At 42.9% G+C, this 25,547-nt stretch overlaps 1 protein-coding gene across 1 annotated transcript; it reads right to left on the bottom strand.

Annotated features, from left to right (window-relative positions):
* Positions 1-842: 842 nt before the first annotated feature.
* LOC311240473 (ectonucleotide pyrophosphatase/phosphodiesterase family member 7-like) lies at positions 843-11,587 on the bottom strand (the record flags this gene model as incomplete). The annotated part of the gene is made up of 5 exons (XM_084329053.1): positions 11,431-11,587; positions 10,829-10,974; positions 6,132-6,761; positions 2,519-2,750; positions 843-934 (listed from the first exon to the last, which is right to left on the bottom strand). Exons 1-5 carry the CDS (start codon positions 11,513-11,515, stop codon positions 843-845), a joined length of 1,185 nt encoding a protein of 394 aa, XP_084185179.1. The 5' UTR covers positions 11,516-11,587.
* Between the last annotated feature and the right edge of the window lie 13,960 nt (positions 11,588-25,547).

Raw genomic sequence — 25,547 nt, 5'->3', positions numbered from 1 at the left:
TCCATTCATTAAAACAATTATTTTGTATAGGTCGGCTGCTGTATATATATTTTTGTTTTGCATTGGATATCCAGACTTGAAGAAATAAAAGTGACATTCAGTTATCACGTGATTTTCTTTATTTGTGAAGTTCAAACTAACATTTCAATTGTAACTGTCTTCATAAATAGGCCTATACAGTAGGTTACACTATAACTTCATACTCACTCACTCACTCAACATTAGATATTAGATCTATCACAACATGTATATAAGATATATTTGCACAAAATAAAGAGTGCTTCTTTGAGGTGTCGGTCCACTCGCATAAAATCTATTATTTCTAAGGTTTTATACAAATAACAAACCAATGGTAATCCACAAACTGCTCCTTGGTTCACAATGGTAAGATAAAGATAAAGGTAAGATTGATCCCCAAGGGGATCAATAAAGGAATATTTTTATCTTAAAAGTAGGTACTGCAGTCATCACAGTGACACCAATAGCATAATACACACACACACACACACACACACACACACACACACACACACACACACACACACACACACACACACACACACACACACACACACACACACACACACAATCTACTATTAACTTCAATCATAAAGATTTATATCAGCTTAAAAAAAGGTGAGTAAACATCTCACAAAGAAACGTGGGTGAACTATATAATTCTCAGTTGGTTTACCCTCCAGTACAGAAAGAAAGAGAGAGAGAGAAAGAGAGAGAGAGAGAGAGAGAGAGAGAGAGAGAGAGAGAGAGAGAGAGAGAGAGAGAGAGGGGAGGTATTTCAGAGAGTTGCACAGAATGTCACAAACAGTTTTTCCTTCTCCATTTTAGACTTCAACAATGTATTCCTTTACGGGTTGATGTTCAAAAGGCAGTTTGCTTCTCTTCTTCAGTGGGATGTGCTGACGACTCAGTTGATCTGAAACACAAGGGGGGTACACATGTTTTGACCTATTTCAAGGCCCGCCCTCTTTCCTTGATCCTCCAATCACAACTGTCGCTTCCCTCAGGGGAAACAACAGCTGTGATTGGAGGATCGAGAAAAAGGGAGGGTTTTGAGGTTTGAGATAGGTAAATTAAAGGCTAAACTTTTGCCTAAATAGTAATTTTGAAAGATACGTTTGATTCTTTTGCCATTCAAAGCAACAGTATTTACAGCATGGTGAGTCTATGGGTGAGGATACACCAATCAGATGACAGCACACAGTGTTACCTTTTAGCACGCTTCCTGTTTTTGTGTAGATTGACGGACACAACCACGGCGAAGACCGCAGCAAGGATTCCAACCACTGCTGCCAATCCAGTGACGATGTCCTGTACCTTTGCACCTGAATTATATATGACATCAAATGTATTTATAGTTATCGAAATGCAAATGAAAGGATAGTCCCACCACCAAACACAAGAAACAAGTATGGAGGTATGTTCTTATGCTCAGGTCTCGATACAACGACTAACGCTAGACAAAAAGCAAACATTTAACTTTTAACTCAATCCCCGCCAACAACGTTTATATATGTGTTGGGAATAATAGCGTGTACAGGCAAGAAACGGCAACGTTTATAGTATAATTGACCTTTATACTCTGCCTTTCGGGAATTACCCCAGACCACGCTATAACGATACTTATATTCACCACGGTATAACACGGGAACGTATGGATGGAAAAATTCATTCTTTTTCACATATTGAACGATAGATATAATATAGTTATAGCTCTACAAACAAGGGTACGCACTCCTATCTTTTAAAGCGGGGCAGTGCTAGAACGGGGCCCCGTCTAATCCCCGGCGGTCAATGAGTTAATTGTAGCCGCTGTATTTTGTGGCTGTAAATGGTTTGTTTACTTTGGTAAATCAGTAGTATTTTGTATCCGGTTTAATCACCTGTACATTGTTTATTGCTGTTGCACTTTACTGCTACATTTGCACTCTGGTTGGATGCCAAACTTCTTTTCATTGTATTGTACTGGTGCTGTATGATGACAATACATTTTAATCTAATCTAATCTTTCTAAACACTGGAGGGAAACTGATCTATAAACCGATAACCGGTTTACGACCGGGGTTGTGAAAAGACATGCACGTTAGGTATGTCCTGCCGTTGCCCTTGACTGAGGTACTGGCATTACTACCGGAGTCGGTTCCCCGGGCGCGTGGCTGCCCACTGCTCCTCGAAACAGTCAAGACGGGTCAAAGGCAGAGGACGAATCTCCTCAAGGGGATTAATAAAAAGTATAACTTAACTCGAAATAAAGGGTCATTTTTGTACTATTCGATATGCTTCAATTTGAAAAGGCCCGTCGATGAACAACAACCTTGCTCCTACATGTGTTTTAACCTAAAGTTATGCTACATGTGATTTCCTGTGGCGTCTTGTGGACGTACGTGAAGTTGGGAGATGATGGATGACGACCGGCTGAGTAATGGAAGAGCAGGTGTTGGGAGTGACACACTTTAAGGGCCACGGGGAGGGCAAAGTCATTAGTCTGATGTAAACCCACCCTGATTGGTGGCAGAGGCCAGCATGTGCTCGGTCGCATCCAGGTGGCCGTCGTTGATCTCCGGCCGGATGCCCAGGATATGACACATCAAGGGGTAGATGTTCACCGTCTCGAAGGGCCCCACCTCCAGGTTCTTTCGGAAGGCCGGGCCCACCGCCCTAAATAAGGGCTTCATGTCCAACTCTCGGTTGTCGAAGCCGTGCTCTCCCTTGTGGCGTTGAACTGACAGGTACTGCAGGGGTAGAGGGGAGGCAGAGGGTGACACAACTCGCTTGACCTAGTTTCAGTGGTTTTTATCTCATTGTGAGGTTTCTACCCGGGATCGAAGCCGACGTGTAACTTTTAGACACTCAGCAAGTGTAGAAAACGGGGGAACCCTCAGCCAAACGCAGAGTGGTACATTCCTCTGGTGAGCCCTTGTTTAGACAGCAGAGGGAGGTATTGCCCAACTGAAAGAAGGGGTTTCCTAACCGCACAGTCTTCCCATTGGGTTTATATGACTTTATTAACCAAGTGAAGAACTAGTAGCTTAATGAGATTTTGTAATAGTGTCTCAATCCATTTCTATAACTACATCTCTATCCTAAGTGTACGTTGTAAAAAACATAAATCACCTCGTTTTATAGTATATAATTAATTATACCTTCAGACGTTAAATGACCTTTTATATCATCCCTCAGTGATATAAAGATATAAAACAATTAGTATTGGTATTATCTCACATTTATCCGAAGTGCTGATCTTGATTAAACTGAGATAAGTTTCAAACTAAGTGGTCATATAAACTAGAGATAACAGAGCTAGATATGATAAGCATGATTGCGACCAGATTGAGGTTCCCAGAGATAACTCATTTCATCAGTGGTTACACAGGGCTGATCATTCTAACCCATAGTTGGTTTCTGAGGACATTTATCATTTCTGTAATTTACTCTTCAGAGTAAGTCACGATTTGATAGCTCTCAATATTGAGTGATACAGCACTTTCACTCGCAAAGCTACCGCAGAGTAGTCAAATGTAAATGCTAATTCTGTATTTTGGAGCATGAATGGCTTCCATGAAGCATTTGAGAGCTCTGCATGTCATCAGCCGGGCCTGGATTAACCTAGGGACGTGCAAATGCACTTGATTAAAATTGTAATGTATTCCGATTCGAATTTAACTCCTTGTTTCTGGTCTAAAAGATTCAATTTCCTTCGTTGCTACAAGCTAAATTAACTTGGTAATTCCTTCCATATTTATGGGGTCCGTCAAAATAAATCAAGGTATCAGGATATTCCAAAAGCATACAGGCTGACGCACACGAGGAATGGGCAGGAGCCTACGGGCCTCCACCATTGTGTCACATGACAGCTACCAGTAATGGGTTTCCAGATGTCAGTCTAACAAAAAGGAATATTCACAGTAGATATCTGAATATACCCCCATATGATTAGGCCTGTTTTTGAATAGCACACTGGGTTCATTATCATGTGAACTGTAGGCAGGTGGTAATCAGTTATGATCACAACTGCATGCAATTCTAATGTTGCATGCAGTCTTCATTCTCAGTAAAAAATGTGATATAATAATAATATTATTATTATTATTATTATCATTATTATTAGTAGTATTATTAGTGGTAATAGTAGTAGTAGTGTAGTAATATTAGTAGTAGTAGTAGTAATAGTGTAGTAGTAGTAGTAGTAGTAGTAATAGTGTAGTAGTAGTAGTAGTAGTAGTAGTAGTAGTAGTAGTAGTAGTAGTAGTAGTAGTAGTAGTAATAATAATAATAGTGTAGTAGTAGTAGTATCAGTAGTAGTAATAGTATAGTGTAGTAGTAGTAGTAGTAGTAGTAGTAATAATAATAATAATAGTGTAGTAGTAGTAGTAGTAGTGTAGTAATAATAATAATAGTGTAGTAAGTAGTAGTAGTGTAGTAATAATAATAATAATAGTGTAGTAGTAGTGTAGTAATAGTGTAGTGTAGTAAGTAGTAATACTAATAGTGTAGTATCAGTAGTAGTAATAGTGTAGTAAGTAGTAGTAATAATAATAGTGTAGTAGTAATAGTGTAGTAGTAATAATAGTGTAGTAGTAGTAGTAGTAATAGTGTAGTAGTGTAGTAGTAGTAATAGTGTAGTAGTAGTAGTAAGTGTAGTGTAGTAGTAGTAATAATAGTGTAGTAGTAGTAATAGTGTAGTAGTAATAATAGTGTAGTAGTAGTAGTGTAGTAGTAGTAAGTAGTAATAGTGTAGTAGTGTAGTAGTAGTAATAGTGTAGTAGTGTAGTAGTAGTAGTAGTAGTAGTAATAGTGTAGTAGTAGTAGTAGTAGTAGTAGTGTAGTAGTAGTAATAGTGTAGTAGTAGTAGTAGTAGTAGTGTAGTAGTAGTAGTAGTAGTGTAGTAGTAGTAGTAGTAATAGTGTAGTAGTAGTAGTAGTAGTAGTAGTAGTAGTAGTAGTAGTAGTAGTAATAGTGTAGTAGTAGTAGTAGTAGTAGTAGTAGTAGTAGTAGTAGTAGTAGTAGTAGTAATAGTGTAGTAGTAGTAGTAGTAGTAGTGTAGTAGTAATAGTGTAGTAGTAGTGTAGTAGTAATAGTGTAGTAGTAGTGTAGTAGTAGTAATAGTGTAGTAGTAGTAGTAGTAGTAGTAGTAGTAGTAGTAATAGTGTAGTAGTAGTGTAGTAGTAATAGTGTAGTAATAGTGTAGTAGTAGTAGTAGTAGTAGTAGTAGTAGTAGTAGTAATAGTGTAGTAGTAGTGTAGTAGTAATAGTGTAGTAGTAGTGTAGTAGTAGTAATAGTGTAGTAGTAGTAGTAGTAGTAGTAATAGTGTAGTAGTAGTGTAGTAGTAATAGTGTAGTAGTAGTAGTAGTAGTAGTAGTAGTAGTAGTAGTAGTAGTAATAGTGTAGTAGTAGTGTAGTAGTAATAGTGTAGTAGTAGTGTAGTAGTAGTAATAGTGTAGTAGTAGTAGTAGTAGTGTAGTAGTAGTGTAGTAGTAGTAATAGTGTAGTAGTAGTAGTAGTAGTAGTAGTAGTAGTAGTAATAGTGTAGTAGTAGTAGTAGTAGTGTAGTAGTAATAGTGTAGTAGTAGTGTAGTAGTAGTAATAGTGTAGTAGTAGTAGTAGTAGTAGTAATAGTGTAGTAGTAGTAGTAGTAGTAGTAGTAGTAGTAGTAGTAGTAGTAGTGTAGTAGTAGTAGTAATAGTGTAGTAGTAGTAGTAGTAATAGTGTAGTAGTAGTAGTAGTAGTAGTAGTAGTAGTAGTAGTAGTAGTAGTAGTAGTGTAGTAGTAGTAGTGTAGTAATAGTGTAGTAGTAGTAGTAGTGTAGTAGTAGTAGTAGTAGTAATAGTGTAGTAATAGTGTAGTAGTAGTAGTAGTAGTAGTGTAGTAGTAATAGTGTAGTAATAGTGTAGTAGTAGTAGTAGTAGTAGTAGTAGTAGTAGTAGTGTAGTAATAGTGTAGTAGTAGTAGTAGTGTAGTAGTAGTAGTAGTAGTAATAGTGTAGTAATAGTGTAGTAGTAGTAGTAGTAGTAGTAGTGTAGTAGTAATAGTGTAGTAATAGTGTAGTAGTAGTAGTAGTAGTAGTAGTAGTGTAGTAGTAGTAGAGCGAAATGGCCGTCATAATCTGCTTCACCCCATTGATGACGTATCCTGGGTCGGCCCACAGGACGATGGGAAGGATGCGGGCGTTATTGGCGAAGTGGAGGCGCTCGGGCATCTCCTCCTTCTTGTAGACGTGGAGGTGAGGGTGGGCGCCCTTCAGGACCTCGTAGACCTTGTCTATCCTGCCCGGCTTGGGCAGTAGCATCCCGGACGGCCCGAAGTCCACCAGGTGGAAAGACAGGTCACTGAAGGAGAACCCCGGGATCCGGGAGAGGGTGATCTCTTCGACCAGGCCGTCCCGGTACACGTTGCTCATGCCGTGGTCGGCGGTGATGATGATATTCAGGCGGCCGCTCAGCGCGTGCCGATGGGCCGCCTCGCGGATGTAGCCCACCGTCCGGTCGACCTGCTTGACCATCTCCCGGCGCTCCGGGGAGTCGGGGCCGTACTCGTGACCCGTGCTGTCCGGCTCGCCGAAGTACATGGACACAAAGTCCAGGTCCCGGTCACTGAACCAGCCCATCACCTTGTCTGTGTTTGCTCGCCAAGCCGTCTCGTTCTTGTAGTTGTAAAACCGCGGCTCCACATCCCTCTCCATGGCAACCTCACCCTGGTAACTGGAAGCCGTGCCAGGAAAGTGAAGAGAGCCAGCTTTCAGGCCCTGTAAGGGTATAAAGAGAGCAAAGAGAGGTCATGCAGACAGCAGACGCATGAATACGACGCACACATGTGCCCACGCGCACACACACACACACACACACACACACACACACACACACACACACACACACACACACACACACACACACACACACACACACACACACACACACACACACACACACACACGCATGCACACAACACACACACACACACACACTCTGTATAATTATGCAAATTAGCATGGCTATGTACGGAAACTAGTAATGCTCACAGGTGCTCATATTCATGCTGTGTCCACACTGCAAGCAAATCAAACAACTTAAAGGTAGAATCTGTAATGCCATCAAAGAGTGACCTCTAGGCAAAAGAGCCCTGCTTGATGTTGTACTTTGTTTACATTTCTTTTTGTCTTGGTCTGGTGTGGGGGATGGCTGTGAGTGGGGATAGGGGATGGATTGCCAAGATGTATTATAAATTAGGACCGCCACTAATGATTAATCTGTTGATTATTTGAAAATGGGAAGTAGGGATGGGATACATGCACGCAACATGTAAACAACATCATTCATTTTGGACCTGCTACACAGTGGCTACACAGACCTGTCTCTTAGTGGCTATAGACCTGTCTCTTAGTGGCTATAGACCTGTCTCTTAGTGGCTATAGACCTGTCTCTTAGTGGCTACACAGACCTGTCTCTTAGTGGCTACACAGACCTGTCTCTTAGTGGCTACACAGACCTGTCTCTTAGTGGCTACACAGACCTGTCTCTTAGTGGCTACACAGACCGGTCTCTTAGTGGCTATAGACCTGTCTCTTAGTGGCTACACAGACCTGTCTCTTAGTGGCTACACAGACCTGTCTCTTAGTGGCTACACAGAGCTGTCTCTTAGTGGCTACACAGAGCTGTCTCTTAGTGGCTATAGACCTGTCTCTTAGTGGCTACACAGACCTGTCTCTTAGTGGCTATAGACCTGTCTCTTAGTGGCTACACAGACCTGTCTCTTACTGGCTACACAGACCTGTCTCTTAGTGGCTACACAGACCTGTCTCTTACTGGCTACACAGACCTGTCTCTTAGTGGCTATATACCTGTCTCTTAGTGGCTACACAGACCTGTCTCTTAGTGGCTACACAGACCTGTCTCTTAGTGGCTACACAGTCACTAGAGGATGACATCTTTTCGGGATTCCCACGGGATGGGAGTCAATTTCACTTTGAAGCATGTGATTGGGCAGGACCGGGAGTAAAAGTCAACGGGAGCAGAAGGGAGTGGGAACGATGACAACAAAATCAACAGGATTTGGACGGGAGTGATATCGTATTGGCAACAATTTTCACATCGGTGCATCACCAATGTAAATGTTTGGTGATTTTATATTTAACTAAGGCAGACATGATGTGACCCATGTACTGCATATTTTATACTGAGGAAGAAAAACGGAGCAGGATTGGTAAATGGGAGTGGGATTCTATAAAAGTTTGGCTCTGGATTGGGACAGGATTGGGATCAGTCCTCTGTGGGAGTGGTTTTTTTTAAACTCTCACTTGGGATTGGGATGGGATTATTTCTGTGGGAGTGGGAAGGAGCGGGAGTCAAAATCCACTCACATGTCAGCCTCTAACACAGACCTGTCTCTTAGTGGCTACACAGACCTGTCTCTTAGTGGCTACACAGACCTGTCTCTTAGTGGCTACACAGACCTGTCTCTTAGTGGCTACACAGACCTGTCTCTTAGTGGCTACACAGACCTGTCTCTTAGTGGCTACAGACCTGTCTCTTAGTGGCTATAGACCTGTCTCTTAGTGGCTATAGACCTGTCTCTTAGTGGCTATAGACCTGTCTCTTAGTGGCTACAGACCTGTCTCTTAGTGGCTACACAGACCTGTCTCTTAGTGGCTACACAGACCTGTCTCTTAGTGGCTACAGACCTGTCTCTTAGTGGCTACAGACCTGTCTCTTAGTGGCTACACAGACCTGTCTCTTAGTGGCTATAGACCTGTCTCTTAGTGGCTATAGACCTGCCTCTTAGTGGCTATAGGCCTGTCTCTTAGTGGCTATAGGCCTGTCTCTTAGTGGCTACACAGACCTGTCTCTTAGTGGCTATAGGCCTGTCTCTTAGTGGCTATAGGCCTGTCTCTTAGTGGCTACACAGAGCTGTCTCTTAGTGGCTATAGACCTGCCTCTTAGTGGCTATAGGCCTGTCTCTTAGTGGCTACACAGACCTGTCTCTTAGTGGCTACACAGACCTGTCTCTTAGTGGCTACACAGACCTGTCTCTTAGTGGCTATAGACCGGTCTCTTAGTGGCTACACAGACCTGTCTCTTAGTGGCTACACAGACTTGTCTCTTAGTGCCTACACATACCTGTCTCTTACTGGCTACACAGACCTGTCTCTTAGTGGCTACACAGACTTGTCTCTTAGTGCCTACACATACCTGTCTCTTACTGGCTACACAGACCTGTCTCTTAGTGGCTATAGACCGGTCTCTTAGTGGCTATAGACCTGTCTCTTAGTGGCTACACAGACCTGTCTCTTAGTGGCTATAGACCGGTCTCTTAGTGGCTATAGACCTGTCTCTTATTGGCTACACAGACTTGTCTCTTAGTGCCTACACATACCTGTCTCTTACTGGCTACACAGACCTGTCTCTTAGTGGCTACACAGACCGGTCTCTTAGTGGCTACACAGACCGGTCTCTTAGTGGCTACACAGACCGGTCTCTTAGTGGCTACACATACCTGTCTCTTACTGGCTACACAGACCTGTCTCTTAGTGGCTACACAGACCGGTCTCTTAGTGGCTACACAGACCGGTCTCTTAGTGGCTACACAGACCGGTCTCTTAGTGGCTACACAGACCGGTCTCTTAGTGGCTACACATACCTGTCTCTTACTGGCTACACAGACCTGTCTCTTAGTGGCTACACAGACCGGTCTCTTAGTGGCTACACAGACCGGTCTCTTAGTGGCTACACATACCTGTCTCTTACTGGCTACACAGACCGGTCTCTTAGTGGCTACACAGACCTGTCTCTTAGTGGCTACACAAAGCTGTCTCTTACTGGCTACACAGAGCTGTCTCTTAGTGGCTATAGACCTGTCTCTTACTGGCTACACAGTCACTAGAGGATGACATCTTTTCGGGATTCCCACGGGATGGGAGTCAATTTCACTTTGAAGCACGTGATTGGGCAGGACCGGGAGTAAAAGTCAACGGGAGCAGAAGGGAGTGGGAACGATGACAACAAAATCAACGGAATTTGGACGGGAGTGATATCGTATCGGCAACAATTTTCACATCGGTGCATCACTAATGTAAATGTTTGGTGATTTTATCTTTAACTAAGGCAGACATGATGTGACCCATGTACTGCATATACTGAGGAAGAAAAACGGAGCAGGATTGGTAAATGGGAGTGGGATTCTATAAAAGTTTGGCTCTGGATTGGGACGGGATTGGGATCAGTCCTCTGTGGGAGTGGGATTTTTTTTAAACTCTCATTTGGGATTGGGATGGGATTATTTCTGTGGGAAGGAGCGGGAGTCAAAATCCACTCACATGTCAGCCTCTAACACAGACCTGTCTCTTAGTGGCTATAGACCTGTCTCTTAGTGGCTACACAGACCTGTCTCTTAGTGGCTATAGACCTGTCTCTTAGTGGCTACACAGACCTGTCTCTTAGTGGCTATAGACCTGTCTCTTAGTGGCTATAGACCTGTCTCTTAGTGGCTACACAGACCTGTCTCTTAGTGGCTATAGACCTGTCTCTTTGTGGCTATAGACCTGTCTCTTAGTGGCTATAGACCTGTCTCTTAGTGGCTACACAGAGCTGTCTCTTAGTGGCTATAGACCTGTCTCTTAGTGGCTATAGACCTGTCTCTTAGTGGCTACCCAGACCTGTCTCTTAGTGGCTACACAGACCTGCCTCTGGGTGGCTATAGACCTGTCTCTTAGTGGCTACACAGACCTGTCTCTTAGTGGCTATAGACCTGTCTCTTAGTGGCTACACAGACCTGTCTCTTAGTGGCTACACAGACCTGCCTCTGGGTGGCCATACAGACCTGTCTCTGGGCAGTGATCCAAATTGGCAGAGAGCCATTGTCCCACCAGTCATTCACAAACTGAGTCTGATAGTAAGGCTTCTTCTCAAAGGTGGCCGTGTTGAACCACATGTTGTGGATCACCCCATGGTTCTCGATGTAGCGCCCTATACGGAAAATAATCACTGTCAGTCTGCGTGCATTATTCATAGTCTGACACATAAAAATGAATTCTATCTACTTTACAGTGAGAGTGGCATGACGCTTTTGGACGAGGTCTTAAAGACCGACGTTGGAGATTATAGGAATTTAATTTCAAGGAAGTTAAATTCATTTTGAACTGGCACTGATGATCTGAGAGTACAAATAAGTATTTCAGTAAAGGAACAGTGGATTCTTCCCTCAGTCACCGTGCTATAATAATCGTACTCAGCTATGAAAGCTGTTGGACGCCGGGACATCCAATTACATTTAATTCCCCTTTCCCTGTGCCTTTTTCAATTCTTGCTAAATAAACTGTTGGTTTCCAATTCAGTAAATGGTGAAAATAAGGTTTGCCATGATATGCGCATCCACTGCCGGCCCACTGTACCGTTAGCCCCTGGTGGAAATAAACATGTTACCTGTGAGGAGGGTGAAGTGAGAGGGGCTGGTGATGGTGAGGTACGGCGGGGTCACATACTGGGCCTTGACGCCATCCGTCGCCATGGCGTCGAAGTTCGGCGTGTCCACATCACGGTCGTAATCCCACCGGAAGCCATCGAAGGAGATCAGCAGCACCTTCGGCGCGGTTCCGGATCTGCTCAGCGGCACTCCCTGAGTGGAGGAGGGGGCCAAGAGGAGTAAGAAACCCACACTCCACTGCATGGTAGATGATGATATAGATGGATCCTAGATGGTGCCACTACTCTACAGCAGTTATAGTTCTGAAGACCGGCCCCGTTTCTTTTCTCCAAGCTGAGGAGCACCTCCCTATCATGTCTGAGCAAAGTTTCAAAATAATCTTATCTTATCTTGTTGATCAGGTGGACTTTCTCTCAGCACATTTCATCACATCATTCGTGATTCTGTTTATGTGTGCTAGTCGACAAAAAATATAGACTGAGGCTCTCTGGATGCAAAAAAATATTGAAGAGAAAGTGAATAGGTGACAAAAAGCAAGGGACGTTTCGGTCCTTGGACCATCCTTTTCACATCCCCCACACATCCTCTACATCCTCCATACATCCCCCACACATCCTCTACATCCCCCACACATCCTCTACATCCTCCATACATCCTCTACATCCCCCACACATCCTCTACATGCCCCACACATCCTCTACATCCCCCACACATCCTCTACATCCTCCATACATCCTCTACATCCCCCACACATCCTCTACATGCCCCACACATCCTCTACATCCCCCACACATCCTCTACATCCTCCATACATCCTCTACATCCTCCATACATCCTCTACACATCCTCTACATCCTCCATACAGCCTCTACATCAGGGATCGGCAATTAGGTTTGCTCACGGGCCAATTTCTCCCCAAGCCATTGAATGGCGGGCCAGGACCAAAAACAATGGCTAATTTAATATAATGATAGTGAATTTTTTTTAACTCTGTCAAAATAAACGAGCTGCATAGGTGGCATAATAAACTGTCTTTTTTCTATTATAAAGTGCCTCTCGGGTGCATAACACATGAACAGATCAGTAATTTGATTTGAATGCAGGTGCTCGCATTATAAATCGAATGTATTATTATTATTATTATTATTATTATTATTATTATTATTATTATTATTATTATTATTATTATTATTATTATTATTATTATTATTATTATTATTATTATTATAACACATGAACAGATCAGTAGGGTGGGCATTTGATTTGCAGCACCACGGCGGGTGTATTATAAATCGAATGTATTATTATTATTAAAACACAACTCACCATAATGCAGCCCTGCCCTGGGCTTATTATTGTTTCTGTTTCGGTCCTCCAAAATCCCTGCTAATGTTTGAAACATGTCAAATGTCCACTCGCGTTGAATGAATCTTCTGCCAACTTGAACACAGTTGCTTCATTGCCTCGTGTTGCCATGTCAACACACGAGAGTCACCTGTTGCGATAAACCCGTATTTTAAGTATGACTCCTGTTTATTAACACTTTGGCTGCCTAAGGTTAAATTCATGATATACCATAGATTGCCAGCGCTATTTGTCTATGGAGAAAGTCCCCTTCTTTGCAGGGCTATAACTTTTTAAATTCTATTGCTACATTGCCATTATTAGGGCCCATTCAAAGTCCTATATGTATTGTTCATTGTGTAGCAACGTTAAACTTTTTCATTCACATATTCATAGTAAAGTATGGTCTAATGTATAAGTATGTTTTCATCTCTTTCTGCAGCTTTCTCCAGAACGTGATATATAGCCCCAAATGCATTATATTGATGATGAAATACAGTTTGATGGCAATCAGCGCGATATAAAAAATTCCAACTAGATGTACTTCTAGAAGTTACTACACGTCATCTGATGTTGACCGGATGGGCGAGGGGGCGTTTATAATTCCGTGGGCAGCGTTATACCAATCATCTAATGTGGGTCAAATGTTGATAATAGCAGTTAGTATCGAAGACGGTAACGTTACACGCTGAAACTCACCCCAGTCTCCGCGCGCCGTTGGGCGATCATCGTAGAGTAGAAATCTTATCATTATGGGATATATTTTTACCCGGTCCATTTCCCGGCAGCCAAAGTGTTAAAAGAAGCTTTATGTGTCTTGGAGGTCGTAGGCTCCTCTTCTGGCTCCTCAGTTGGTATTTCCCCATTGCAAAGAAGCTATCCAAAGACGTTTGTTTTGTTAAGGTTAGTCGCTCGCATGATCGCATCCCAAACGCAGAAGTGAAAGTGCGTTAGGGAAAATATACACGCGACCCGGTGGGACTATTCCATTGGTTTTCCCAGTCCACGTGACCATTTCTAGCATTTCAATTGGCTATAGTGACACACATAGATATGATGAATAGATAGATACAGCTTCACAAAGACACTCTGGCGTCACAAGTGAATATTTCCTGCGCGTAAAATAAATATCATATTCTCAAAATAAACTGACGGGCCAGAAATGATTGCTGGCGGGCCCATTTCGGCCCGCGGGCCGCCTATTGCCGACCCCTGCTCTACATCCTCCACACATCCTCCACATATCCGCCATACATCCTCCACACATCCTCTACATCCTCTACATCCTCCATACATCCTCCACATCCTCCATACATCCTCCATACATCCTCCACATCCTCCATACATCCTCCACATCCTCCATACATCCTCCATACATCCTCCACATCCTCCATACATCCTCCACATCCTCCATACATCCCACACACATCCTCTACATCCTCCATACATCCCCCACACATCCTCTACATCCTCCATACATCCCCCACACATCCTCTACATCCTCCATACATCCTCCACAAATCCTCTACATCCTCCATACATCCTCCACACATCATCTACATCTTCCATACATCCCCCACACATCCTCTACATCCTCCATACATCCTCTACATCCTCCATACATCCTCTACATCCTCCACACATCCTCTACATCCTCCACATATCCTCCATACATCCCCCACACATGATCTACATCCTCTACATCCTCCATACATCCCCCACACATCCTCTACATCCTCCACACATCCTCCACACATCCTCTACATCCTCCACACATCCTCCACATATCCTCCATACATCCTCCACACATCCTACATCCTCCACACATCCTCCACACATCCTCCACACATCCTACATCCTCCACACATCCTCCACACATCCTCCACACATCCTCCACACATCCTCCACACATCCTACATCCTCCACACATCCTCCACACATCCTCCACACATCCCCCACACATCCTCCACACATCCTCCACACATCCTCCACATATCCTCCACACATCCTCCACACATCCTACATCCTCCACACATCCTCCACATATCCTCCATACATCCTCCACACATCCTCCACACATCCTCCACACATCCTCCACACATCCTCCACACATCCTCCACACATCCCCCACACATCCTCCACACATCCTCCACACATCCTCCACACATCCTCCACACATCCCCCACACATCCTCCACACATCCTCCACACATCCTCCACATATCCTCCATACATCCTCCACACATCCTCCACACATCCTACATCCTCTACATATCCTCCACATATCCATACATCTTCCACACATCCGACCTCCACACATCTTCCACACATCCTCCATGGACCGAAATGTTCTCCCTCACCACATATATACCTATCCATACCTGTCTGTATTTACCTGCACATAGTCTTTTTACATATCTGTAGATACTATATCTATATCTGTACATATCCTACTCTTACTAGTTATGCTGCTGGACAGTATGACTACTACTGTACCATTTGTATGTATACCTGTATCACTGTACATATTATACTACAACTCTGTACATACATCTGATTAGCACTACACTCTGCTGTTGCACTTTACTGTTACATTTGTACTCTGGTTGGATGCCAAACATATTTTTGTTGTATAGAATAGAATAGAATAGAATAGAATAGAAATACTTTTATTATCCCGTGGGAAATTAGACGTTGTACTGTACTTGTGTTGTATTATGACAATATTTGAATCTAATCTAATCTAATATTTCTTTCAGATTACATTGATTGTCCTAGACGTCACAATAGGTCATTTTATACAGTGAGGTCAAGTTTTAAAATGGCCCCACTACATTGAAATGGCTACTATGGGGGCGAACAGGGGCGGACCTTCCTACAGGCGATATAGGCGGTCGCCTAGAGCGCCACCCAGAGGGGGGCACCAAATTTTTTTTTTTTTTTTTTTTTTTTTTTTTTTTTTTTTTTTTTTTTTTTTTTTTTTTTTTTTTTTGTATATTTTTTTCTCTGTGCAGTTTTGGCGCCCCCCTCTATATCTGCAACCATTATTTTTACATAAAAAAAATTCTAACATAAGGGAAAATGAGCCAAAAATCTAAAACGGTCGGTCGGTCTGAGCCTCAGCTTTAGGTGTTCACAGTCAGAACATGCTAGAGCGCTGTGCATTGATGGGTATCGGTCAAGTGTTTATAGAATTGAGCGTTGAGGAAAGAAAGACTAACGTTAGAGAACTATGAAGAGGCAAAAGCCATAAAAAAAAAATTACAAAAAAAAAAAAAATTACAAAAAAAAAAAAAAAATCTTTTTTTGGGGGGGGGGGGGGCGGCGCAGTGGTGAATCTCGCCTAGGGCGCCAAATGTGCTAGGTCCGCCCCTGGGGGCGAACATCATCGCACATGAATACAGTGGAGCTCGTTGGATCAGAATCAGAATCCAAAAGGTCTTTATTGCCAAGTAGTTTTCACATACAAAGAATTTGATTTGGTAGTTTTTGGTGCGACATTAAAGGTCGCTGTGGGCGTATGGCCATTGTGTGCCAGTGCTCTGTTCAATGGGGATAAATGCCGGTGTTTGCAGTGCTAAAACTATATTAAATATTATAGCTATGGATCTAATAACATAGTCGATTGTCAGAGAGTTTCTTCCGGTCAACATGCAACAAGCAGATAATTTTTTCATCCATACATTTCCGTTTTATACCGTGGTGAATACGTATAGTTTTAGAGTGATTCTGTGTAATCCTGAGAAATGACACCAAACAGAGTTTTACTGCATTTCATTATAAATCGTGCCATTTCTCGCCTGGATCAATAATCAATCTGAAATCAACGCTAGATTATCGGTATTATGTTTCATCATGCATGCAAATAAGGGTGGGGGGGAGGTCGTTTTTCTATGCTTCGATCGCCACCAACGGGACACGGCCCACACACACACTGCAGACACACGCTCCGATCGCGGGGGGAAAATCGGATCAACGCAAGATTGATAATATATAGTCCTTACCTTGTCTATGATGTACTGCAAAAAGAATAATCCAATTATCTGATCGCCATTCCAAATACTGATCGCGATTGTGTGTCCAACGTAATCCAGCATTGAACATGAACGCGGGGCAGGGATGCCATCCCTATAATTGCTTGTCTTGCCGGAGTATTTAACCGGCTCAGTGGCCTCGTGGGTAGAGTGTCGGCCCTGAGTTCGGGAGGCTGGGAGTTCAAGCCCCGGGCCGAGTCATACCAAAGACTATTTAAAAATGGTACCCATAGCCTCCCTGCTTGACACTCAGCATCAAGGGTTGGTTTGGGGGGAAGTCCTTGCGACATACTAGCGTCATGTCCAAGGGGTGTACTTGTACATCAAGCTGCCTCACGCTACGGAAACAGGAGATAGGCTCCTGCCCCATGTGCCGTTAAGGCTCGAGAACCATTGGTTCTCAAAGGCAAACTTGCCGGAGTATTTAGACCCCGCCTGCACGCCGCTGCTCGGCCCAGAAAACAAACCACATCGTTCCAAATTGAGTGCAATAGCGGCCGCAAGGCGTTAGACAGCGGTATCGGCCGTTTGCGATCTCAGAACCATTCCCAATGATAACATCAGGCTGGATGGATGAATTATGAATGGATATAGCGTATAAAATAAATAACGATGAAAACCCGACTTTTCTCGGTTTGGCGCCCAGCGCATGGCGAGTTAACCCGGGATATCTCTGGTCTGGCCCTGAATGTGTTAACGGACAGACAATAACGGATAGATACTAAAATACAAAGGTGGAATCAAATTAAATGGAATATAAACTAAATTAAAATAGAAGCACGATAGAATATAATAGAATTATAAAATAAAAATAGGAATAGGCCAGGGCTGTACAACTGTGCACGGTGTGGTCAAGATATACACTAATTAGAATAAAAACAACAGGATGGAATATTTAGCAGGGCTGTGCAATTGAGTAGTGCTGTGCAAAAAGTATAAACAGTGAAGTATGAACAAGTATGAAGTGTTTTGATTGTATATACAAATATATAGTCCAGTAGGGTGCCATTCCAAGACTGTAAAGGGGACACTTGTGGGTATCCATAGAACCCACTTCCATTCAGATATCTTGAGGTGAGAGGTGAGATGTTTTGCCTATCTTGGAGCTTTATTTCCCTCCTTCCCGGCAAGCTAGCATGATGTGCTTGCTACCTCTAGATTCCTTATGTTGTCTAGTTGTATCATAACTACTATGGCTACATCATCACACAGGAATACAGTGGAGCTCATTGGATCCACGAGAGCCATATAAGATAAGATAAGATAAGATAAGATCAGTGTTGGGCAGTAGCTAGCTACAAGTAGCAACGCTACATAGCTTAACTACAATTCTCAGTAGCGTGATGGTAGCGTCGCTACTTTTGAACCAAGTCGTTCTCTGTAGTGCAGCTATTTTTAGAACGAAGTAGTGACGTAGCGTGAGGAAACGCTACACGCTACTATCCGGAGAAACAGACATAAAGATTTGTGAAAAAAAAAAGTAGTGCCGATGTAGTTAGCTATTTTTACCATGTTCCTGTAGTGTAGCTTGCTACATTTCTCTGGGGATAGCTTCCATTGTAGTTGAGCTATATTTAATCGAGAGTAACTTGTAGTGTAGCTTACTACATTTTCCAAGTAGCTTGCCCATCACTGGATAAGATAAGATTGGGTCTCTCATTCTCCAACGGACTTAAGGCCTTGTCCAGACTAAAATGATTTAGATCTTTTTCGTTTTCATTTCGTTTTAAGGTTTCCGTAAAAAACGAAAACGTCTCAAGATAATAAGTGCATGCCAAAATTTACAAAATAAATGTCTTTCCTGTTTTAGACTCTTTTATTTTGAAATCCCCGACTGGAAGTGTTGTTGTGCCATCCGGTTTTGTGCTTTTGAGATTACCTAGTTTTCAGGGTGACCAGGTGTCCCCCTTTTGGTTGTACTGTCCCACCATTTGACCGAATGTCCCGCATCCCACATATTGAGAGGATGTCCCTCTTTTCGAAGCAAAAAAAAAACATTGGTCTAAAAGCCCCTCCCTACAGTAAACGTAGCAACCCGCCTCTTGTCCACACACATTGCTCTGCTCGTGACGCTACCTCATATCGCAGATCTGATTGGTTAGGTAGTAATTTAGCGCTCTGCTCGTGAGAGTCGTGACGCTACCTCATATCGCAGATCTGATTGGTTATAGTAATTTAGTGCGCTGTCAAAATGTTGCGCGCTGTCAACGTTTAGCGAGCTGTCAAAAAGGAAAACACAACAACATTACAAGCGATCTATGAATCAAGATGGAAAGCAGTAAAAAGAAACTGACCTGCAGTTACAACCAAGACTGGCAAACGACACATGCCTGAGGCCGATGTCAGGCAATCCTCAGGGAGCTTTCTGTGTTTTGTGTCATAGTTCGTTTTCAATTGCTCATGGAGGAGAATACGACTTGAAGCGCCACAGTGGACGTGAGTCTCACATGAAAGTGGCTCACCAAAAAGAAACATCCAGATCTATGGATATGTTTCTTCTTAAACCAAAAAATTATAGCCAGACGGACAAGGTCACTGCAGCGGAGATAACAAGCATCTATCACACTTTATACAACGGCATGCAAATTTCTCGATTCTGATTGGCCATTCACACGTCTTTATTGGTAACAATCCACGGTCCTGGGCTCAGGACCCGCCCACAACCAAATCACATAACCCTCCCCGGCTCACTCCGGGAGAAAACAGGATCGCGGAGAACAAATGGTTATGTTGAAAGCACCATAACGACTAAATATGAAGCGATTCTGTCAAGGGGAATGTGTTAGTATTTTAAACAATGTTGGATGATGTAATTGATGGGTCTTGACTCAATCTAGAACAAAAGAAAAATCGCGGATTGATTGATAGATTAATTGATTGATTTAAATTTCTTCCTTCCTACTTTCTGACTGCAGCGTTCTCTCTCACATTGTCCGACGCTGGCGTACCCACAAACACACACATACACACACACACACACACACACACACACACACACACATACACACACACACACACACACGCACACACACACTGTGACACACACACACACACACACACACACACACACACACACACACACACACACACGCACACACACACACACACACTCCTGTCTGCAACAGCGGGGGAGTCAGACTGAGAGAGAAGCAGCGCTGTTTTAAGTGAGCATGGTCTATTGAATTGATTGATTGGTTGATTGCTAATTTTATTACTGTACCCCTGGTTTCCAACTGGTTAAGTTTAGGCTAAAAGAAATAAATAAAAAAATAGGGCGAAGAAAACGTTTTTTTCCTATAGGGCAAAGAAAACGTTTTAATAAATTTTCAATCAATCATTCCAATAATACACAGTTGGATGTGTTAGTTGGTTGGATGCACTTCAAGCTGCTTCCACATGAGGCAACTTCTCTCAATCATTCCAATAATACACAGTTGGATGTGTTAGTTTGGTTGGATGCACTTCAAGCTGCTTCCACATGGAGTTGTGGGAACTACTTTTTCTGGCGGATGGTTTTTTCAATAAATCTTCGATTAATGTGTGTTTATTGTATAGAAATAAGGTTGGATGAATCTGGCAGTTGTATAAAAGCTTTACACCACGTGCAGTCGTGATTTGTGACCAATAAACCATGCCTAGGGGGGTCTAACGACCCCTCGGCTGCGCCTCGGGCCCTAACAACCACCCCTAGGCATGGTTTATTGGTCACAAACCACTCCTGCGTGTGATGTAATGCTTAAGTACAACACTCCCATTCATACAGGTCAGCCGACTGTAGTAGCAAGCTAGCTCCTGTCATTTGGCCAGACTCAGATATTGCAAAAATAATATTGTGTGGTCGTACAAAAGCTACATCCATAGTTATCCATAGTTATAGAGAAACACAATTTATTTGTATTATTATTTTTGTTCCCTAGTGTTCCCTAGTTCTGTTAACAGGGAATATCGAACACAAGACATTCCTGTCAAGTGATAACGTTTGAATATTTAAAACAGATGTTAGGTGGTAACAAGCCGGCTGCCAGTGCCAAGATGAATGTGGAGAGATATAATTCTGTATTTAATTTGTATTTATTTTGATTTAACCTTTATCTATTCGGTGAAGACGAGTTATTCTAATACAAAAAATTACATTATCTATCTGTCCCACTTTGTCCCACTTTTGTCCCACCAAAATCTTACTGTTGTCCTGCTTTTGGACTTTTTGCATCTGGTCACCCACGTACGTTCAGGGAGTGGAGAGCGAGAGAGAGAGAGAGAGAGAGAGAGAGAGAGAGAGAGAGAGAGAGAGAGAGAGAAGAGAGAGAGAGAGAGAGAGAGAGAGAGAGAGAGATGAGAGAGAAGAGAGAAGAGAGAGAGAGAGAGAGAGAGAGAGAGAGAGAGAAGAGAGAGAGAGAGAGAGAGAGAGAGAGAGAGAGAGAGAGAGAAAAGAGAGAGAGAGAGAGAGAGAGAGAGAGAGAGAGAGAGAGAGAGAGAGAGAGGACCGTGGCTCAAACTACCTGTTGAATAAAATTTATTGATTGATGTTTAACTAGTCCATGTGTGTGTCCCAGTCATTTCGACTAGCAAACGTTGACTGTATTGTCTGTCTATTGTATTTAGTTGGTTAGCTATTTACCTAATGTGGATAGCATTTTGAATAGCATCAATGCTAGCTGGCTGGCTACAGCTTTATTTATTTATTATGGAGGCTTTTTAATCGTCAAGGTAAGAGAGGATTTGTCATGATCAACTGAAGGCATATGCTATGGAACAATATGCTTGGGTTTTCAGAAAAAGGCCCGCTATGTGACGGCGCTAATCTAGTTAGTATCGTGTATTGCATCACAGTAGCCTCCCGATTAGCTCAATATAGCCTTCTGTAACACGAATGCAACTACTCTGATGCATTGTTGTTTAATAATAACTCCCGGTGTTCAATAAACACTTCTAGCCAGGACATATAAGACATATGTATCATGTTTATTTTTTTTTGTCTGGGTTTGCATGCGGAGGGAGATGCGTCATCGGTTCAGGAGAAGCCCGATCAGGTTGTTGTTGTTGTGATGTTGGCTGAGAGTTTGCGCATGCGGGGTAAGGGAGAGGTGGGCCAACGCGTCATCGGTTCAGGAGAAGCTGCGTATCGCTTGTAAATATAGTGACGCAATGGGGGGGCATCTCCAGGCTTATTCAGAGTTGCGCACTCTGGAGGGTGGTATCAAAAAGTACCGTCTTCAGGCTGCCAGAACGCAGTTCCGTCTGGCAGAACGATGCAAACGATCAAATACTTTGCCTAAACCGACCAAAATCGTCTTAGTCTGGACATGGCCTAAGACAAAATATTTGCTCTTAGGTCCATTTAAGACATCTTAGATTTTGGGATTCCCCAACCGTGTTAAATATCTGTTTTATTGATTAATTATACATTTGAAAGAATGCAGGTTATAGCCAACATGCAATATATCCCATTGATTGGTACAATGGGACAGACATTTGTCGTTTTATATAGCTATAACCTGCATTCTTTCAAATGTATAATAAATCTAAGATGTCTAAGATGTCTTAAATGGCCCTAAGAGCAAATATTTTTTCTTAAATCTTTTATTAATCCCCTTGGGGAAATTCAGGTGTCAAAGCAGCATGGGGGGGATACAGGGGGGGGGGATACAGAGCTTCACAGTCCTATCCTGTCCAGTATCTATATACACTATAGATACAATATAAAATATAAATACAAATACAATATAAAAGTACAAAATACAAAAAAGTACAATGAGTGCATGTGGATATGAGTTATCATGTCCCGAGTTCTGACAGCGATAGTTCTGGCAGCAGGGCCAGTCATCCGAGCCCTTGGTTGTAGAGCCTGATGGGGCGACAGTGGCTCGGGAGGTAGAGCAGTCGTCTGGCAATCCAGAGGTTCCCGGTTCGATTCCCGCTCCTCCCGGGCAGCGTGTCGATGTGTCCTTGAGCAAGACACTTAACCCCTAATTGCTCTCGATGAGCAGGTTGGCACCTTGCATGGTTGCCTCCGCCGTCGGTGTGTGAATGTGTGAGTGAATGGGTAAAATGTGAGCAACAAATTATAAAGCGCTTTGGATAAAAGCGCTATATAAAAAAGCAGCCATTTGTTCCGGTTTGAGGTGTTCGGGTGGGCGGCCATAGAAAGGAGCTCCTGGTCAAAGAACATCGAAAAAGGAAGTAAAATTGTCTAAAACTAAATAAAAAGTGACAATTCAATGATAAAAGAGAAATTTAAGGGAAGGATGGACACGAGATCAAGCGAAAGAAAAGCGACCCCAGAAGAAATACAAACACCGGAGAAAAGTTATCGACACGAGGGGGTGACACAGCAGGTAAATCAAGCTAGCATGGCTCAAGACGACAGAGCAGAGGTACCCACTTGGGTGCGTCTCTACTTTCCGTAGCTCCATTTCTGCAGACCCCTCTCTGATTGGTTGAGCCCATTTCTGCAGACCCCTCTCTGATTGGTTGAGCGAAGCCCCTCTCTGATTGGTTTAGCTCGTCACGCGGCAAAAGGCGGATGTAATGTTATCATATCAAGAAGATAAAAAGAAATGTACTACCAGATTCGCGTATAACGTTATTTCGCGTGACTTCGCGGTTTATTCATAACGTTATGCACATTTCACAACACAGCCAGCTGTCAGAAACTGTACATTGTAACGTTATATAACATAACGTTATGTTATTTCGCGGTTTATTCACATAACGTTATTTCACATGACAAGTTCAACACAGCCCAGCTGTCAGAAACTGTACATTGAGGGGGTTTGAATCACTGTTTAGTGTTTACACTCCCCACTTACTGTAACTGTACCATGACGCACTCCCCACTTACTGTAACTGAATCACTGTTTAGTGTTTACACTCCCCACTTACTGTAACTGTACCATGACGCACTCCCCACTTACTGTAACTGTACCATGTTCTACATATAACCTCATCTCATGCACCTTGTTGTGTATCCTGTTTCTTTTTCCTCATTATTATATTCAGAGTTAATTATATTGTTTACACTGTCTTTCTTCTATTATAACCCTGCCCATTTGATGTTCCCAAATCATATTCAGAAAGTATCACAGAGACTTCTATTGACCAAGGAATTAGTTATTATTAGTAAGATACAACATTTCCGTAGAAAGACTCTTTCTCTTAAGGCATTAACTGGATTAATTAATATAAATGTTATATTGTAACTGTCTAGTTACACATTGGTTCCGAAACATGTATGTTCCAGGCTGCAATTAAAACGTTGAATCTGAGAGAGCTCTGGTCAGCGAAGCCGGCGATGCGAGCGATTATTATTGGTTTTTAATGACAAACCAATTACATAATCCAACATATGTGTAAAGGCACACACAACATATTCCAGTTAACAGTATATTTTTTTAATGATTCGTTATGGCGTAATCAATACTTCCATGCGTATAAATTGCGTTTGCGACCTCCATGTTTTGGGGGTATTCATCAGAAAACTCGGATCCGGGATTCGGCTCCCATCCGTCGGGCAAGAACTGTGGGTTTTCAGCCTCTCTCTCTGGAGCTTAACAGAGTTTCGATTCCTGGCTAGAGGAGCTTGTCGCGGCTCATGCACATGCGCGCGCTCGGCCAATCAGAGAGGGGTCTGCAGAAATGGGCTCAACCAATCAGAGAGGGGTCTGCAGAAATGGAGCTACGGAAAGTAGAGACGCCACTTGGGTAGAGGAGCTACAAGCTAGCATACAGACTAGCATGCAAGCTAGCGCAATAGCTAACCAAGCTAACACGCAAAACATTCAGAATAACATCGACAGACTCAGAGAAGAATTAAAGAAGGGACAGGACGAGCTCGTCGGAGCTATGTAGAAATAAAGAAAATTCTGAAAAAGAAAGGAACCAGGTCCCAACGGCGTGCGGGAGGCGGCGAGGGACGCGGCGCAGAGATGGAAGGTGCCGGGAGGGGAAGGAAAGAGGCCTACCGCCTAGGCCTACGCTGACGCGGAGGATGGAGAGGGCGCGCGGATGGACCAGAGCCGGGAGACGAGGACGAGGAGAGGAGGACGGGAGGAGGAAAAGAGGGGACCTGAATCGATTCAAAGCAGATCAACTATGAAGAACGACAAAGGGACACGAGAAAGGGGCATGAAGGGACACGGTGATCCAAATAAAGATACAAGACAAAATCAACGTGGGGAAGTATCCAATACAAGCATACACACAGGGGACCTGGGGATGAGAATAGATGCAACAGAGAAAAGATAATTGAACAGTTACCCCAAGAAGTATAAAACTATAACACCAGAATTTGGAATAATTAACACTATGATTTACAATACACACGTTGTAGACAAACCATTTGAAATTTATTTAAAAAAGGGAGACGCTGATTAGGAACATATTGGGGAATAATACACGATGGGGACTACAGGATTACATGTGACACACAAACACAATACAAATGACCATGAGCATAAGAAAGACGGATTCAGAACATTGACCGGGAGCTCTGAGGCCGTCCACAGAATGAATGTTGGACTTATATAGTGCGCACCTTCGCCACTAGGGGGAGCCCTCTCACTAGGAGAGCCATTACTCCTCACCCTTCCAACGGGGAACAGAGGGAAACGACTAAGATCCTCTAATACTATGGGAGCGCCAAATGTTGTCTTTTTTCTTTGAGTTATGTTAGGATCTGAGTTATGTTAGAATAGCAGTTGCTTTAAATGTGCACATGGACTTATGTGAAGGACAAGAATT

Source organism: Notolepis coatsorum (assembly GCF_963971535.1).
Source record: "Notolepis coatsorum genome assembly, chromosome: 14".
Lineage (NCBI taxonomy): Eukaryota > Metazoa > Chordata > Actinopteri > Aulopiformes > Paralepididae > Notolepis > Notolepis coatsorum.
This window is presented reverse-complemented; position numbering and strand designations above follow the sequence as displayed.